This window comes from Zootermopsis nevadensis, unplaced genomic scaffold (assembly GCF_977971745.1).
Source record: "Zootermopsis nevadensis isolate Lab colony 2312 unplaced genomic scaffold, Znev_1.0 Znev_ptg000015l, whole genome shotgun sequence".
Lineage (NCBI taxonomy): Eukaryota > Metazoa > Arthropoda > Insecta > Blattodea > Termopsidae > Zootermopsis > Zootermopsis nevadensis.
Genome location: NW_028259147.1, coordinates 2561903 through 2581949, shown reverse-complemented (window position 1 = coordinate 2581949; position 20047 = coordinate 2561903). Strand labels below are relative to the sequence as shown.

Sequence of the window (20047 nt, the reverse complement as noted above, 5' to 3'; positions counted from 1 at the left end):
GAGACCTGAAGATGGCTGATTTCTGCGATGTGGTCGATAGTACCTCCGTTATCATGACGATGACTAACTTTGGAGGCAGTAAGCTCCTCTGAAACGTCGGTCAATTTCTACCAGAAACGTCTCTGACAACCTGATCCTTATCGAGACACCACGCAGTTTCCAGAGAAGCTGATTTTATGGCGAGGGAACAGCATTTCATTGACAAAGGACTGGGCCATGGAGATCCTTCGGGAGTGGGTCTGCTTAAGAGCAGTTGCTACCAACGCTCGAACACTTGATTCTTTATTGTTTTCCAACTTCTTTCCAGTCTCCCTCTTCAGAGTTGAGTACGTGAACACACAATGGCGCCTGCGTAGAACTGTGCACCCAGTAAGCTAAACTACACACTTGGGCGCATGCCCCCTGGGCCAATCCCACCCACACAGGGGCGCAAATGAACGCGCCCCGTCCATCCACATGTTCCATACCCAAAATTTCTCAGCGGATGTTGAAGACGCTTAGTAATTCCGGTATGGATCACGTTTAAGTATTCACGTGAATTTAATTTTGGCCCAGATCGGTTAATCGCGACTTCTGTTATTATCTGACACACTGTACAACCATTCTAAAAAAATAATATACACAGTAAAATGCCCAGGAACTTTTAAAAAGAAATATTAGGCCTACATTTAATAAAATAAATTAGGGTATATTGCATTTTACTCTACGACAGACTTTGCCTACGAATATCACATGTAATATATACAGGGCGTTCCATTTAAAACGCAACCCTAACTACTGAACCCCTTCACGCACAAGACGAAGAAACAAACGGAGATAATGAACTCTTGTAGTCGTATCCCGTTGTTGCAATGAATGCGGCCTAAAATTCAGCTGTTTTGTCGCTAAACGAGCACTCGTCACAGACAAACGTTTCCTGTGTCCCGAAATATTGTTTCCAGTCGCTGTGTTGTCTGATTCAGTACTCCACTGTCACGATACGGACTACTTTTTGTTTCACGAATAGCAGCTAACGATTCCTTATCAGTTTCGGAAGTCTGTCTCTTTGGATTCCATCAATATATCGAAAACATTTCGTTTTATATTTAAAACAAAATTCTATTCAAGTTGTATTTATAGTTATTTCAATGTCTTCATTCCTTCTACATGTATATTTACTGTTGTTTTCACATTTTGAATTTCAGAGGGCGTAATTCCGGTTTCAATTTTTGATTTCATTGTAAAGTCTCACTCTCGTGCCAAAGACGCTTCTGTAAGACTTATTCTAGCGCGATGTTTGGTGTTCTTCATGTTCTGTCGTGAGAGATAAACATTTATATAGGCCAGTCCATGTATGCGTCTCTAATTTTTCCTACGTAAGGGGGGGCAACGATGACCTCTGATCACATTAGTGCAATAACAGGCCACTTAAATGCGGAGTAAAGAACGCCTTTGGATTGTTACACTGGGTACAGTTAGGAGAATAAGCTGAATTTTAAATAATCAATGAATTGGATTCAATTGGTTCAGGATTGGGTCAAATTGCAGGCTGTTACGAGTAATGTAAAGAATTTAGGATTTCCGTAAGAGAAAACCAATTTCGTGACAAGCTCAACGACTGTCAGTTTCTCAAAAGAAGGAATAAGTTACATGGTGTTCAAGTCGAAATAGAAATTTTTGGAAAATACGCAATATACATAACTTAATGTGTTTATTACTTAGTAACTTATGATATGGCTATAATGTAATATTTAATTCAAAAGCGAGTACTGAATTCGTAACTCAAGACAATATTCGACACTGTTCCTCACCGTCAGGAGCTTGAGTCCCCATGGTTCGCACACCGAATAAACAAGTCTTCCAGGATCTGCTTCCTTAGTCCTCGCCCTGAAGCGAGAAAGAATTAAGACTTCAAGACTCATGATAGCGGTTCCTGCACAAAACAGGAGAATTAAGTTGCGAATTGCTCAAATAAGGACGCAGTAGTCAGCTGAGACAATGATTATGGGAGATGACATTTCTTTTGATGATGGGACCGCATTTGAGTCTCTGGACGAGCCAAAGGGATACCTACCAATGAAGATAAACCGGCAACTGGGGGAATCCCAAACATCTGCAAGAATTGGTTCCACATCATACGTATCGTACACGGCCTGAAGCATGATAGGGCGGTCTTCATGGCGCAGAGAGACAATGCCCTGCGAAAAGAAGAAACTCAAAGTAATTTATGTTAATGGCATTGCCTGCAGATGGCTACTAACCGAGAGTTACAGAAATGGATTATGATTCTGGCACTGAAGATGGAGACAGTATGTTTCTCCGAAACGTTGTCCATCTACCTAACAACTCCAAAGCCTAGAAGACCAATGACATCAGTAAAAACGTGACTGTCTTCTAGGTCAGTGGTATTCAACCTGGGGCACGCGAAGACATCCTAGGGGGTACGTGAAATTTAAAATATATTATTTTATAATAAACACTGAATAATCAGTAATGTAATTTATTTAATTTATTTTAGATGTAGATTATATACTATGTATAACTTGAATTATACACCAACAACTTTGGGGGTACAAAGTTGAAGAGAAATTATATCTGGGGGTACGCGAAGACATCTTAGGGGGTACGTGAAATTTAAAAAAAATATATATATATTTTATGATAAACACTGAATAATCAGTAATGTAATTTATTTAATTTATTTTACATGTAGATTATATACTACGTATAACTTGAATTATACACCAACAACTTTGGGGGTACAGAGTTGAAGAGAAATTATATCTGGGGAGTACGCGAACAAAAAAGGTTGAATAACACTGTTCTAGGTTGTAGTTCTAAGTAGTGTGCTGGGAATTTATCGAAGTTTAATAGATGCTTCCTGCCTGCGATGGCTTCTATGGAGGCATAAAACATCTCTGAAACGTCGGTAACGTCTATCATACTACACGTCACAACAACCCAGAAGACAGTCACCTTCGGACTCAACGCCGTGAAACATCAGATTAAATTATATTTTAATATTTCGCTTTGGCCATAGAAGTATTCGGAACTGAACAATAACATGGACTTCGTGTGAAAACAGAACGAAGAATAATTTTGATCGAAGGAAATACGACATTTCTGTTTCGTGTAGCGGCGATAACATTTTGTGAAATTAGATTTCCGGCAGAAATGCAATGCGAGGAGCATTCTCACACAGCACACACACTGGAAGATCATGTCGTGGTCAGGCCATTACATCGTAAGTGGACGCTGTTCGCATTTTTTACAGCAATCATCACAAGTTTCTTGTCTATTTATCCATCCGCCTGGCTGGTTGCTGGTTGATTGTGTTGTTGGTCTAGGCGAGACGACGTGCCCTCGCTATATTAATATTTGGTGCAACCGCGCGCGTGTCTCCCACCCCGTGAACAACAACCCTCTCATTTGACTGCAGAGTATTAAAACATTCCAGACACCAGCGCTCAGTATCGAGGGGTGTGAAACGAGGTGATAAAACGTACAGTTAAGCAAACGAGAAACCAAACGCCTTCAAGTTTTTCTTGAAACACTTCCCAGCATCTCAAATTGCACGTGGTTGCAGTTGGAACTATAATTTTAGCACAGGAAATGAAAAATCATAAAGGAATAGAAATTATATTAACCCGTCGGAGCCAAGTCTCGTCTAAATAACATTTAAGAATTCAGTCCGTACCGCGAAGAAAACACCACACTTCACCATTACAAAGATCAACTGGTTCACCCTTTAAACCCGCAGCTCGTATAAATAATATTTAAATATTCAGTCCGTACCGCGAAGAAAACACTACACTTCACCATTAGAAAGATCAACTGGTTCACCCTTTAAACCCGCAGCTCGTATAAATAATATTTAAATATTCAGTCCGTACCGCGAAGAAAACACAACGCCTCACCATTACGAAGATCAACTGGTTAACGCTGTTTAAGGAATTAATCGAAAATTTACTTCTAAAGTTAACACGAAATCGGTAAATACGCTTGAATGACAAAATGAGGAATTACTGTCTGTTAAAGCAGGTGGTACACATAGTTACCACCAGGGTTTAAAGGGTTAATCATGAGATAAAGTTGTCTCTGTGCTCAAGCAACAGTACGGAGTTAGAGATCCATGAATCCTTAATCTCAGCACCAGATGGAGTTGAGAGGTAAGATTCATTACCGGCAGGGACAGAACCCCGGAACCAATTTGACGAAGGGCTCGGTGGGCCCCAAAGACGGTCTATGAGCAGTGCAGAACCCCGGCGCGGATTCGTAAGTCTCCCCCCCCCCCAAAAAAAAAGTTTTTGTTATTGAACTTATTGTAATTTGAGGGCCACTGTCATAAAACTTCATACACCGATGTCTTTGTCTGCACAGATCACAGGGACTCCCCCCCACCCCCCAAACACAATATTGATGTGAGGCTGCATGTATTCCTTCCTTTTATTTTAGAGCCACAGCACGAGGGCAGAGACAGAACGTCAACTGTGAACGAAGTCGCAGAGACAGAGGTGGCGGAGTCATACTCAACTGCCTAATCACACGTTCTAAGCCTGGAAAATCTCAGGGGAAAGAATTCAAATATTCTCTACTGTATTTTCAAAAACACTAACCTGAAACCTAACTTCATGAGACGCAGACAGTTGCTAACCTCGTGAAATCTGCGTGTTTTTTATGGAATCTGAAATTTCATGACATTATTCACAACAGCCCGAACAAATACAGTAATTCTGGGTTGACACTTGAGATGAGATAATAATTTTCAACTAACTCCACGGAAAAGAGTCATTGAGAAGTTATCAACATCCTCAGTTTTACAAGAAATTATTCGGCCTTTATGGAACCCGAAGGTTCATAACAGTGTTCACAAGAGCCCAACATGAGTCCCAATCCTAAGCCAGATGAATCCAAACCACACACTTCAACCCTGTTTCCTTGCGATCCATTTTAATATCCACCAATCTACACATTGGTCTTCCGAGTGGCTTCTCCCCTTTAAGGTTTTCCAACCGAAATTTTGTAGTGACCTTTCAACTTCTTCACGAGAATTAACTAGACGCATCTGTAATTTCCAATATATATCGCGCATCGTGTAACACTGGCTGTGATTAGGCAGTGTGTGTGTGGGTTACAGGACTTGCTGGCAAAATTTATTAAAGCAAGCTGCACACTGATGGGATGCACAGTCAGGAAGCATTCCAGCCCCTGTCTATTTTCACGCGGAGAGATCTCTCCCGTTGTTTGATGAAAATTGTACACATTCACATCATTCCTTGCCGGATCATGCCGCGAATGTTAAGACCTCTTAGAGACAGATGACGGTCGCCGCATTATTATACCAGTCCGGTGGGTGGCGTGGGTTAAAGATCATGATTTCCTCTTACCCCTATTTCAAAAGTACAGGCTGACTTTGAAAGCTTGCATACAGCCTTCAAAAGGAAATATTCCCCGCAGAAAATTTACGCAGGATCTCCCGATTAAACTTTTCGAAGCACGCTGCTCATTTAAGTAATATTTAAATATTTAGTTCGTACCTCAAAGAAAACACAAAACGTATCCATCACAGACATCAAATAATTAGCACATTTCTGGGAAATAACCAATTCTTATTCTGAGAATAATACAACCAAAAACACCCTTTAGGCAAAATAGACAGTTATTGATGTCAAAGCAGGTGGTACATATAGTTACCAATAAATAGATTCGAAACATGTTGCCACTAAAATAAAATTATTTCAAGACTTTAATCATGTGAGTTTGAAGATAATAATAATAATAACAAGGCTATGGTAGGTCAGTAATGAGCATATGTTCATGAGTCATCATCATTCAACATCACGATTTGAAGCAAGTTACAAAGTATTCATTTTGAGCCATCAACCTATGGTATAAAATCCATACCAAATTTAATTAAAATCCTTCTATAAATTATCTAGATATTAATTTCGCAGAGGATCATGGGTAATGGAGTCGTCTTTGTATCTCAAGATACGTTCTTCGCTTACCTTAACCGTAAAGAACAACGCAAGACAATTGAAAGTTGTACGTAAAATTATAGGATTGTTTGTATTCCTAATTTTCATTAATAACATCGCATCGAAATATTATCTGTTTCGGTACCCGTCTCCCGTGTTTATTACTTTTAAAACCAACTTTCTTATCAAAATCTATGAAAATATTTAAGAAATAATCAGCACTCAATACGTAATTAAATTTCCAAATGTCAATATTCTTTAAGCCATATACTATTCTGATCACGAATCCTGAGAGACAATGTAAATTTATAAAACTGACCCAGAACCAGACGAGAGTTAGGCAGACCTGACACACACAGAACACAGAAACGTTAGAAAAGTTTTGGCGTCATACGACATGGCCACCTCACAGCAAAACTGAACTCTTCACCACATATTTCGTTGTACATTATATCAGTATTCCGTCCTGGGCTCTAATCATGTGACCTACAGTTCCACACATGTCGGCACATTAATAAATCATCCCTTCCTTAAAACAATCATCCGCCATCTAACATTCGTTTGAAAACAAAATTACTCCTCAGTTTCGTAGTCAAATATTTTCAATTTGGCAAAACATTAATGTACACGCCTCAAAATAAATATCATTTTCTGCAACCATTATCCAACAAACACTTTACTGACCTCTCTTCGCTGTCTCCTGGAAATTCCGCTGACAGTAACCACAAAGAACGTGTATTCACTAAACAACTGAAACACACATCAACCACATCGCCACAGATCTTAACCGATTGGACTTCTCATGGTTTTACTCTGTACCTGCCTTGAAATTACGCAGTGTGTATCGTCTACGATCAAATTCGTCGTATCCTTTACCAATTCAGTAAATATTACCACACTCATTTCCCATTTGACGGTAAATAATCTGAACTTTTAAGTCACCACCGTTAAATAAACACGGCTGCCTGATATAATTCGACGTTAAACAGTGTATCCTCCGACAAATCACATTGCCAGTTGACATCTGCAGCCCTCATGCGACACAATATGGCTGCTATGTTAACCTGCTAAAAAGTGTTAACTCATTAGCAGAAGAACAGAATTTCCATTACCACAAATTAACTTCATCACAGCATTTAGAAGTATTATATTTAACGTCTGGAAACACTAAATTAATTCAATTTTCCGATGTGAAGAGTCAAAACTTTAACGAACAGCGTGGAAAAAACCCGTAGCTTTTTCAAAGAAATATGCATACGACTACAATTTATAATTTCTTTCTTCCGAATACAAAATTCAAAGATAAATTAAAACTGCAATTCAATCCACATCGGACGTACTGCTATATTAATTATAAATTAACACTTCAGACACACACAACCACTCATCGGCAAAGCAACGGTCGAACTGGAATTTGACGTGTCAATCGAAAATTCCCTTCATATCGACACTCTTAAACTACGTCACCACAACATACGAATAACATCGATCTACGCTACGTAATCATTAACCTATCACGTTAAAATCTCCAATTCTTCTTCTTCTTCTTAATCCTTTCGTACTACTCTTCCATTTTATACGGATCGATAGTCGATTATCGACATATATCTCTGATAACCGTCATAACCTCACAATTCCTGATAAGACGTCTTTTGGTCATGACAAGCTGAACCCAGCGGTATCATAGAATCAAAATGGCTGTCACACAAGGAAATATTTTCTTGACTTTAATATTTATATTATAAATTATAATAATATCTTTTAGAATCTGATACTTACACAAAATTACTTCAAAGTAGGAACTATTTTCTTTGGAGGTCTTCCTTCGTGAAGGTTGGTATGAAATTGTTGAATACAGAAACGTCACACGGGAAATTCAGTTGAACATAGAGGATTTTGTTTCCGTAAGGTTGCCCACGTAAGGCACCAAGAAAACCAAACATCGTCGAAGTGACAGAATTGTGATTCACATGGTCTTCCTACCACCAAATAAAATATCCCAAATCTTACTAAATACTAGGAATGTGAATCTGTGTACAGACTATACCAAAATAATTATATTAATTACAGATTTTACTTCTGACCGTAAAATAATTATTTACCTATGCACACATGTTCGCTTTAATTTCTGAAAATTAATTTTCTCGATTGTACCTTGTGAATTTGGTGTTACCAACGTGATTTAATCTGTACTTGGCATATTTCCGTAAAATACAAGTATATTTTTTTTCAAACTAAGATGGCGAAAAACTGGTCAAAACGTAGTAGGACGTCAGCTGATAAAACACGAAAAACCAAAAAAAAGCAACTTCATATCTCAGACACAAAATAACTACCTACTTCCATATAAACTCGATATTAAGCATACTTCTGTGTGGTCTGGTGGGAAAAGTTTAACTCTTAACATATTATTTCTTAATATTTTAATATTTTCCGTCAAATCACAATTTTAATAAGATAATAAAATATAAAATATTTAAAATATCATTTCACGTTCCGTATCGAATGATCGATTTACAAATTGGAAAATTACAAATTACTAATCGATCATTCGATACGGAACGTGAAATGATATTTTAAATATTTTATATTTTATTATCTTATTAAAATTGTGATTTGACGGAAAATATTAAAATATTAACCTAATTCACAATATGACGCAAATATACTACCTTATATTATTTCTTATTAATCTATTTTATTATTGATGGACGAATATGCCACAAGTGACCAATGGATGCTGGGTAGACCAGGGAGCCATCTGGACGATGACGAGGAGATAAATCCCTACACAGACAGACATCAAACCACGGTCTTCCAGGTCGAAGTCATTCTATAGGAACGGTATTAGCAGAAATGTAAGTACGTCGAGTTGACTCATCTCTGGGACTTCAATACGACTTCGCCTATTGTCCAATACAACATGGTCTCTTACGTGCCTTAGCGACCGTGCAGAGAGTTTTATGAGGTCTACGCCGAGCGTGCGATAGTGATTATTAGGAAGGGTGAAAAGAAGAGTAAGGCCTTTAGTTGTTCGTCCTTGCGGTCACAGCCGAGGCTTGTATATACCAAGGACTGACCAGAGTCATCGTATTATTGGAGCCACGTTTTCCTATGTAATTTCGCAGCAGGAATGTACGGACAGCCAACATCACATGTATTATTGAAAGGCGTTGTTTTCGCGTGAGATGTGTGTGGAATTGTGAAACGGGAGACGACACGGGTAATCGAAAAGTGGGCTGATTCAATTTCATTACACGAATTCCGACCATAGAATATTTTTTTTACGCTTCTCCGGAACGAAATATTAAATACAAATTTCATTAAAAAAGTTTTGTGTGAAATGCTGATCAATACTGGTCCAAGACGGCACTTCTAACGGATGTATACTGCAACGTTATGAACCAGGGTGAGTTTTAAACAGTGCTGATCAAAGCCAGGTATTGTTCAGTCCACATCTCCCTGATGATGGATGCAGCAAGGACCTCCGAAACGCTGGTGAACTTCTACCAGACTACACGGCGATACAACCCAGACCCATCCTACTTGTTCAGCTCTGTTTGTCACAACGTCTGGGTTAAACTGTTGCTTCCTTGATGTCTAATTAACCTACTCTCTTTCCTTTTTTTTGGGGGGGGGGGGTACATTTATAAGATTACCATGTCTGTATATGTCTTTCTCTGAGCCCCGTTTAGATTTTTGAAAAATGTAATAAATTTTCACTAAACCAGTGGTCTAGCGATTACCATACTAACCTGGTATCAAAAATGTCCCGGGTTCGATTACAACCATCACAATTCACATCTGTTAAAATTAAAACACCTCCCGAAACTTTAAAATGGGGGCACGCCAAAAACTACCGAAACGTCAATTACATCAAATATGCCTCAAGACAATCGATAATATAAAAAAAAATATATAATTATCATGTCACGGTGGCGTATGAAGGATTAGAGGTATAGCTCAGCACTAGACGAAGATGTGATCAGCTTCAAGCTGTAGCCGCTCTAATCCCCAAGAAAAGGTCAATCGGTACCCAAAGGGTGTAGAAAAAACCAATACTAATTAAAAGCGACGTCTCCAAGTCATAAGAAAAGTCAGGCATTGTCTGTCCTATGCCGAAATGCGCCTGAGGATTAACTTCCACAAAACAAATCGATCTAAAATATCACATACTCAATATAATGATTTGAAGTCTGAGCAACGCCAACCAATCGCTGTTTACAAAACACAGAGCACAGTCCATTCTATATATATATATATAGACATACAGTCCATTAAATATTTATTTACCACGCCCGACGTTTAGTGCTTACACAACACTAAATTACGTCAACATAATGGACATGTTTTCACCTCAAATCTTCTGGGACGAACCATGAATGCAGAGGGGATGAGGTCTACTAAGGTCCCGTATTCATGGGGATCTTTGCTTCTTTGTACATGCCCAGAGCCCATTGTCAGAGGCCGAATATGGACAGCTGCGAATTGAGTATAAGCGAACACACACGCACACCTCAAAAGAGACGAGGATTTGTTACCATAATGGAGGATCGTTGGCAAATATGGGCTCAGGGCGTGTTGACAAACTGGCGGCTATTAAGACTCCAAGACCCTAGTGGGAGCAGCATATGGTCGCTGTGACGGAAGTACGAGGCGTATTTACGATACCGTAGTATGTACGGCCCGTAAAATTTAACGGGAATAAACACTTTCTTTGCAAATCGCACTCAAATCAGAAAAAAATATATACAAAATTTACTTATAACTAAATTAAATGTGTAGGAGGCAACAAGGACCTCTGAAACGTCGGTAAACTTATAACAGACTACACGGCGCGACAACCCAGAGGACAGCCATCTTATAAATTAAATGTCAAAAGTATTTTCACGGGGAATGAAACCAAACTCAGACTCCACTGTACCACAAACCACCTCGTTTTGCATTTCTTGCTACCAGAGTCGCCACAATCAGAACAGAACTTCAGCTTATAGCACATCGCACAGTCAACCTTGACGGTCATTTCTTACTATACAGAGTGTGGCAGAGATGCCTAACGTTTTTGAGATAACCGAAAAATAATTTTTTGTATTTTTTTTTAAAAATAAAATGTTAATTTTCGATATAAATTTTCCCAGCCTTCAACCACTGCCACTTACACCCCAAGTAACCCCTGAGCAAAACTAATTAATTGCAAATCTCAATTCTTATTTTCCAATTAGAATATAATATTTCTCGAACATTTGATAGAAAAAAAACACAGACACACGCACGACACAGAACGAAAGTAAAAACTCTGCACTCGTCAGAAAAGCGAGACTTCTTTAAAAGACGATTTATTGATCTCCTTAACATTGCACCGATTACATTCAAACACAGTACAATAGGGCCCATTTAAACAGAACAAATGTAAGGTCCATTTTGATACGAATTCAACTGTCTGCCTTACAAACTGTCTGGCTGCTTCATTGGCTACATCCAGGTCGATTTAGTGTCGTGTTTTCCAACTGAATGCCACGCAACTTGGTTTAGTGAGCAAACTCTTCTATTATGGCGCTCGGCTGATCTGGGTTCAGCTTGGAGCTTACGACTACATACAGAGACGTTCCACAGTCGGTAAACTGTGAATTAAACTTGAATAGGGTAGGAGGTTTGTTGCAACCTAACAATAAACCAAGTATGAGGGGGGTAAAAACCAGATTTCTAGGGGTAGCTTTATCCTTAAAGGTGATGGATATTCATTCCCTCTTGGCCTTATGTCCACAGTTATCATTGCTGCATTCGACTGTTATACACACACAAAATTCTTTGTGACATATAAAGGAACACATGCATTTCAATTGGGTATAAGCGTGTATATTATATGCAAATTTTAAATGTTTATTATATCTCTGGGAAATTCAGAGTGACGTAAAACAGGGGGAATTTCAGTTCCACGCTATTCATAAGGTAAGAAGTGAGTCTTATATTCATATTAACAGGAGGCTTGGTGGTCTAGAGCAGTGGTATTCAACCTGGGGTACGCGAAGACATCTTAGGGCGTACGTGAAATTTAAAAAAAAATTATTTTATGATAAACACTGAATAATCAGTAATGTAATTTATTTAATTTATTTTAGATGTAGATTATATACTACGTATAACTTGAATTATACACCAACAACTTTGGGGGTACAGAGTTTAAAAGAAATTATATCTGGGGGTACGTGAACAAAAAAGGTTGAATACCACTGATCTAGAGGTTCAGCCTTAGAGGTAAAGGTTCGAAACCCTACAGGGCCCACTAAGAAAACCCATATAAACCCACAGATGACATCCCACAAAATATAAACTATGCAACTGAGAATATCAGCACCGATTAAGACAGAATGTTGTACCATTTAACGACACTTCATCAAAAGAAAATCCCAAACGCATTTCTCACCCCTCCCCACGATTTAGGAAATATATTATTAAACGAATTTTAATTTGCAAGTAGCTGTATCAGACAGATGAACTGATTCATAATTAGGTCTCGATTTAAAGGCAATATAATTCCCTAATCAATAAAGCTACGTTTCTTAAGTGCTCAATATGGCTTCCGCGGGATTATTTCAGAGTTATATAATTTCTTTAAATCGGGACTTGTGACTCAACGCTTTAGGTGACCTGACCAGTGTGTTCGTCTGTGCTAACAGATCGGCGTAAAACACACGAGATTGGATAATGTTTGAAAGTACCGGACGTCACAAAAATGTTTTGTGACAGCATGATCCAGCGCGGATGAGGGCGTGTTTACGCCAAAACGGGTCTATATCAAGCAAATCTTGGATAATACACGTAAATCAGCAATATAGTTCACACTGATCTACGCTGGTTTTAGAATACTAACATACAGATTGAATAATGGAAGTTGTTAACACGCTGAAATGACTGGACTTGAGTAAACTTGAACATGCTGAGGTGAAACCATTGCACAAACAGTTTTCCACAAAAAGGCGACGCGATTGTGTTAACAACTGCAATTAGCACAGGAACGAGTCCAAAGTTTTTCTTTCTAAAAGCAAAACAAAATTGTAAATTAACCCGCAAATTAGAGGCTTGTGGTAACCGCACATACCCATAGCTCGTTCTATAGCCGGTGTTCACTTTGTGTACGTAGCACGTAGCCAGACGCACCAATTAACGCTAATTACGGTCCCATTAGGTGTACCTTAAACTAACCAAAGCTTGCTGCAGCGGTTTTCAAATTGAGTTTCAGCCGACCCAAACTATTTCCAAATTGATCCTATTGACAATTATAGTCGGTGATTTTATCAGAGTCAAGCTCAGTGTGAGTATAGACAACGGAGAACAGTGGAGAACGAATTTAGTGATAAATTGACAAACTAAACAACAATTTATTTCTATAAACTATTACTATGCCTTCATTTTTACATAAAATGCACACTCCAATCCTGAAATGCTAACGAAACAAAACGTATATTTAAATATCATCTGTACAACACGTATTCAATAACCAATTATCGTAAGGTAACGTAAATTAAAGTAAGCTCAAAATTCTTAACCTTGAACTTTTCTCTTCGTCACAGCGTCCAGACCATTTGCCCTTCTGTCCAATAAGTATCGGGGTTCAATCCTCGCCTGGGCGGGAATCTAACCACTCAACTCTAATTAGTGCCGACATTAAGAATGTGCGAGCTATATAACCAGTCCTCCATAAATCTGCACGGCGTGGTAATTAGTTACGTACCAGGGACAACCTAACCTAACCTCATAACCAGAAAACAATGCACTTTCAACTTTCAACCTTCGAAGACACACGACAAATCACATTAAAGACCAGGTTGAGAAAACAAATGAAAAATCTGGCTTCGTAAGCGTAAATAAAGGTCCAAATGAATTTAATTCATTTTTAAGTAGAAAACTTACCTTAAGTCTGATTATGGACAGAGGTGGGCCGCTGGAATTCACTGATTCGCTCTCCCAAAGCAATTTCTGCACGAAGAGGTCGAGTGCCGGTCGGGTCACAGCTCGGGGAACGTTCAGTGTCACCGTCATTACAGCCTGCAGACGGACAGCAACGGATTAACACCCGGGCACATCGGACGCCACGAAGGAACTATTTTTCAAACTGTTTCTTGCTTAAACATCCTTTGTGGTGACGACGAGCATGTTAATTTGCCCATATACATACAATGAGAGACTGATGTATACACACTCAGAGTTTCATATGCACTAGAATGCGAAATAAATTTAACTATAACCGTACCTTATCGATATGTTCGATGTTTCTGTGAGCTTCGACATCTTCCATCAGCTTCTGCAACCTTAAAAAAAGATACGAAAAACATTAAAAACGCAGATTAAGTTACATATGACACTTTGACATCTCCCGAAATCTGTGAACAACTGTATTAAAAAAATACACGAAGTTTGGAAACTCAGAACCAGAGGGTTAAGTATCTGAAATATAATAATACCACAGGCCTATTATTTGCACCGAAATTTAGAAACTCTTAATCTTTCAGTGAAGTTAACTGCGGTCGCTTCAACCTAAGACAGTTCAGCTCTACTGAATTCTACCATAAGCCAGTTCCATGAAAAGCATTACAAGGGTCGCCCATCTTAAATACGCCTCAATTAGCGTCGCGACGCTCTCCGTCGGCTTTCCTAAGTCTTATCCGACGGCATTCCAAGGTGTATTTGTGGAAAGTACGGCGTCTTGAGGGGACGTCGCGACTCTCAGTGTCGATTTTCCGTCTTCGTGTTGAAAGACATCTCGAGGGTCGCCTATGGCAAATATGGCGTCTTTCAAACGTTTTGTCCACTGGTATTTGCCTGGCGGTACTGAGGAAACCTCAGTCTGGAAAACGATTTGAAGTTAGTACCTCCGAAATACGAAGGAATGCTAACAACTCGGCCGCGACGTTCGGTCTATTATTTTCAGGTACAGCGTCACCAGCCACGGTGGTCTAGCTGTTAGAACGCTGGCCTTGTAATCCTGGGGTCTCGGGTTCGATTCCCGGCGGTGCCCGAATTTATAACTTGTGTTGGGCAAGGCCGTGGTCTAGGCAACACGGAGTTTTCCTCCGTGGCATCCCAACAATTACTCCATTCACACACAGAAGAAGGCAATGGCAAACCACTTCTGGATCATCTGCCAAGAACGTATATGAACAGGTCCCAGTCCGAGAAAAGGATGGAAGGATCCTGTTCATATGGACCTGTCGTCAGACAGAACACTAATAATAATAATAAACAGCGTCACGGACCGTCTATTTCCCAGTTCTTACGATTTCAACAGCAGCCAGTAGGTGTGTTTTCATCCCAACTACTACATCTGTACTTTCAAAACAAATAGTTTACTCGAGTAAAAAGTTCTTGCTACACACGGACATGATAAGACGTAAGTCAGCGTTTTGCTACAAAGGAAATCAGGTTAACGTCCTGAAACGAAGGCAATTTATGGCTCAGAGAATGAAGATTGGTTAATATGATACATGCCGAGTAGAACAATTAAAATAACCTCCATGACGGACCATAAATTAACTGTAATGGTGTCTACAGTTGACATACTAGTGGGATTTGAATAAATGTATAAAGCTTTGTACAAAGGACGACCCTCCAACAGACAACTTAGATTTATTCATGAGGTATCACCAGCGAATTAAAGGGGTTTGATCAGGCACAACCACATATTGATCAAGTGGCCGTGAAAATCTACGGCCCACCGCGTGCTGAGGTTGAAGTAGCAGTCCCACCACCATCTGTCCGGATACGGCACAGTGCTACCAACAGAATGGATACAACACTTCACGGTTGCCAATATTAGTCTCACTTATCGCATATGGACATAACGTTTAGTTTAGAATTGAAAAAAAAGTTACAGTCGTATTATCTTTATCACCATCTACGTAACAAATAGGCTGTTAAACGTGAATTAGGTTTTGTTAAAAGTATGGAAAAATGTTTCGAAAAACATTGTGTCATCATCAGGTCACAATACACAAACCTTCGACACGGATAAAAACATTTCACAATACAAATTATAGCAGAAGACACCATTACAATTTCAGGTCGAAGATGGAGACAACAGGTTCCTCAGAAACGTAGGTATTTACGTACGAGTCTACAAATAAGTACGACGTCATCAGAAAGCGTCTACATTGAAACGATCAACTAGTGTTTATTTTGATAATCATAATAAACTCATATATACACTTCCTGATAAATGAAAAGTTACTGGATGTTAAAGCAGGGGGTACGTGTAGTTACCACCAAGTTTTAAGAGGCAGATACGTGAATTTGTGGAGTCCATGGATCGGTAACTGTTTTAAATAATCTACATACAAAATATTTTGGTGTTGGTGGGGGTGGGGTGGGGTGGGGGGGTGTTATCAAATGCTACGCCACAGCTGAGCTGTCCTGACATGCAAGCTGGATCACCGTACCAAATCCTGTCATTTATACACAAATCAAATTTCCTTTCTGCAAGCTTGGCATTAAACAGACGTCAGGGTGACAAATTTGATGGAATATATTCACTTCTACCAACTCAGAGAACGCAACTGAATGGAAAAAGGAGAGACGAGACAGTTCTTATTAGGTTATTAGAACGCTATTTGTAGCGATAAGCATGTTACAGCTCAGGAAATATTGAGACGAAGGTAAAATACAACGAAGTTCATGATTTGGGGTAAAGTTCGACGTAAGCAAAGGCAAGACTTGTGTATTGGCAGATGCATATCGTGACTCTGTACTGTACAGCGTGTCATTCACCGCGTATAATAACGTCGCTTTGATTAAAGCGAACCAAATCACTAATGCCAACCCCCGCAACAGTTGCTCTGTGGTTTATTACTCCCAGTTTGATGCAAACATCATCACCCACAACTCGGAAGTTACGCTGATTGAATTACATATTCTGATAGTTTATAACAGCCAAAGTCCTTCCTTATAGGCGGGTTCAGAAGTTCTACCCCCATTCGACCCTCTAACAGTTAATTACGGTTACCAACCGACTGCATGATATTGTTATTTTGAAGCCCGAAGCTTAATTACATTTCATAAAATCCTGACACTGGTTCTTATCCCGGGATTGTTGAATCCAGGTAATGGATATGGATGGATCCATAAAAGGCGTAAAATTTCCTGACAGCCATGAAGTCTAAAGTTTGTAAGTTGTACTCTCTTTACGTTACTGGGCTGACTGAATCGAGATAGATGGGCAGGATATACAGAGCGCATATAAAATGTTAGTCCTTAAACTTGAAAGGTCACTTGGAAAATCTAATAGTAGATGGGAGGATAATTATTATTATATTTTTATTTAGTGTTCTGTCTGACGACAGGTCCATATGAACAGGATCCTTCCATCCTTTTCTCGGACTGGGACCTGTTCATATACGTTCTTGGCAGATGATCCAGAAGTGGTTTGCCATTGCCTTCTTCTGTGTGTGAATGGAGTAATTGTTGGGATGCCACGGAGGAAAACTCCGTGTTGCCTAGACCACGGCCTTGCCCAACACAAGTTATAAATTCGGGCACCGCCGGGAATCGAACCCGAGACCCCAGGATTACAAGGCCAGCGTTCTAACCGCTAGACCACCTCATCTTATTATTATTATTTAGTGTTCTGTCTGACGACAGGTCCATATGAACAGGATCCTTCCATCCTTTTCTCGGACTGGGACCTGTTCATATACGTTCTTGGCAGATGATCCAGAAGTGGTTTGCCATTGCCTTCTTCTGTGTGTGAATGGAGTAATTGTTGGGATGCCACGGAGAAACCGGGGAAGCCCCCGGAGGAAAACTCCGTGTTGCTTATACCACGGCCTTGCCCAACACAAGTTATAAATTCGGGCACCGCCGGGAATCGAACCCGGGACCCCAGGATTACAAGGCCAGCGTTCTAACCGCTAGACCACCTCATCTTATTATTATTATTTAGTGTTCTGTGTGACGACAGGTCGATATGAACAGGATCCTTCCATCCTTTTCTCGGACTGGGACCTGTTCATATACGTTCTTGGCAGATGATCCAGAAGTGGTTTGCCATTGCCTTCTTCTGTGTGTGAATGGAGTAATTGTTGGGATGCCACGGAGGAAAACTCCGTGTTGCCTAGACCACGGCCTTGCCCAACACAAGTTATAAATTCGGACACCGCCGGGAATCGAACCCGAGACCCCAGTATTACAAGGCCAGCGTTCTAGATAATATTAAAATGAATGTTACAGAAACAGTGTCTGATGACTGCGGGATGAATTAAATTGGTTTAAAATAAGGTCTAAAAACCGAGCTTCTGTGATAGTAAAATGACCAACCATGGGGTTTTTATAAAAACGAACGTTATTTTCCATAGCATCTAATATTTCGAGGCACCCCGTTCAACTGGAGAAGTCATAATGATACAGAGGGAGGTGGTGTGTGTGATGGAGGATTAGAGTATAAACAGAGTTGAATGATGGGTAGTGATGAGGTAAAATGGATCCATGGAGAGGCCAAGAATCCACCGGATCGGATCCCTTGCCTCGTTACTCCCATTGTCCAGTAAGTACGAGGGTCGCTCGGAACATTTACAGAAGAGAAGGAGGGCGGGTATATTTGGGGGGCTAATATAATGGGCCCCTCAACTTGTGTTATTAACACGGTGCCTATACCCGCAGGGGAGGAACAAAAGAACAGTAGCTTACAGTAAAGACACTTGGATAATTTGTTAACTGGAGCGATCATGTCCAGCGGAGGGGAACGCGGGACGTCTCTCTGTCCCTAGGGAGACGCTCAAGTACGAACAAATCAATGAAGACGAAACTAGTGCACCGACAAACAATAACAAGACACTTCAGTTAAGGAAGGTGTCGCCAGAGGAAGTTCTAAATCACTTACAAGCTAGTTGATTCAACGCGATACAAAGCAAAACACGCTAGCATTATTTTACGAAGACGATGAGTTGGGAGGGGTATGTAGCACGCACAGGGAGATGAGAAATGCGTTCAAAATTTTGGTTGGAAATCCTGAAGGGAATAGACCACTAGAAATAACCGGGTGTAGATACAATATTAAAATGAAACTTAGAGAAACAGGGTGTGGGGTGTGTGTAATGGATACACCTCGCTGACAACAGGGGAAGGTCATGGAATCTCGTGAACACAGTAATGAACCTCAGGGTTACAGAAAAGGCAAGCAATTACTCGATTAAATGAGCGTACTACCAGCTTAACGCCACGGTGAGAATGCTGGCCTTGTAATCCTGGGGGTTTCGGTGCCCGAATTTATAACTTGTGTTGGGCAAGGCCGTGGTCTAGGCAACACGGAGTTTTCCTCCGGGGGCTTCCCCGGTTTCTCCGTGGCATCCCAACAATTACTCCATTCACACACAGAAGAAGGCAATGGCAAACCACTTCTGGATCATCTGCCAAGAACGTATATGAACAGGTCCCAGTCCGAGAAAAGGATGGAAGGATCCTGTTCATATGGACCTGTCGTCAGACAGAACACTAAATAATACTACCAGCTTATCAACAAGGACTCCGCTCTATGAACACAAACCTTACTTTTCTTTATCCAATTTCCAAATTCTGGTGGAAAGTGAACCACTCAGTGGCCTGATGTAAAGGAAATCAACCAATGGCAAGTCCACCACTCCAAAAAAAGTAAACTCTCTTTTAGAGGTATCCTCGGTTCACATGCAGCGTTAATAGGACGAAGTAATGGCCGATGGATATTAATCAGCAAGGACTTACCTGTGATGTTGTTGAGTTCCCGTGTATGCCTGCTGGTCCAGAATCAAATCCAGATCCACCCTACAAATTGGAGAATAAAATGTATTTCAACTGCATTGAGAAGAGAATTTAATAAAAACTTTAAATCACTATGGAACATAATAGATACTAATTCCGGTTATCTTGCATGAAGCATTATGAGTCTACTATAAAATAATCTTCCCTAAACGTAATATACGGCAGATATGAATACTAGTGGTTGAGATTACGCAAAAATTAAAAATACATACACAGAAATTAAAAATATATGTCCTTACCTACAAAGCGTGGTTTCCACAAGCTCTGCAGCGCCATTAATACCCCTGCAGGAGAACAGAGATAACACT

General features: G+C 40.0%; 1 protein-coding gene across 4 annotated transcripts in view; it reads right to left on the bottom strand.

Moving 5' to 3' along the window:
- Positions 1–20047, bottom strand: part of LOC110833612 (zinc-regulated GTPase metalloprotein activator 1) — a 149310-nt gene that overhangs the window by 112757 nt on the left and 16506 nt on the right. For 2 of the 4 annotated variants that reach the window (XM_022071899.2, XM_022071900.2), the window contains exons 9-14: positions 19979–20023; positions 19683–19742; positions 14209–14266; positions 13869–14003; positions 2054–2177; positions 1674–1866 (exon numbers count right to left, since the gene is read on the bottom strand). In XM_022071899.2, the coding sequence (XP_021927591.1) occupies positions 1793–1866; positions 2054–2177; positions 13869–14003; positions 14209–14266; positions 19683–19742; positions 19979–20023 (496 nt within the window). In that variant the 3' untranslated portion in view covers positions 1674–1792. Of the gene's footprint in view, positions 1–1673; positions 1867–2053; positions 2178–11277; positions 11579–13868; positions 14004–14208; positions 14267–19682; positions 19743–19978; positions 20024–20047 lie in introns of those variants that run through there. The other 2 variants (XM_022071901.1, XM_087349046.1) reach the window with 2 other exon arrangements.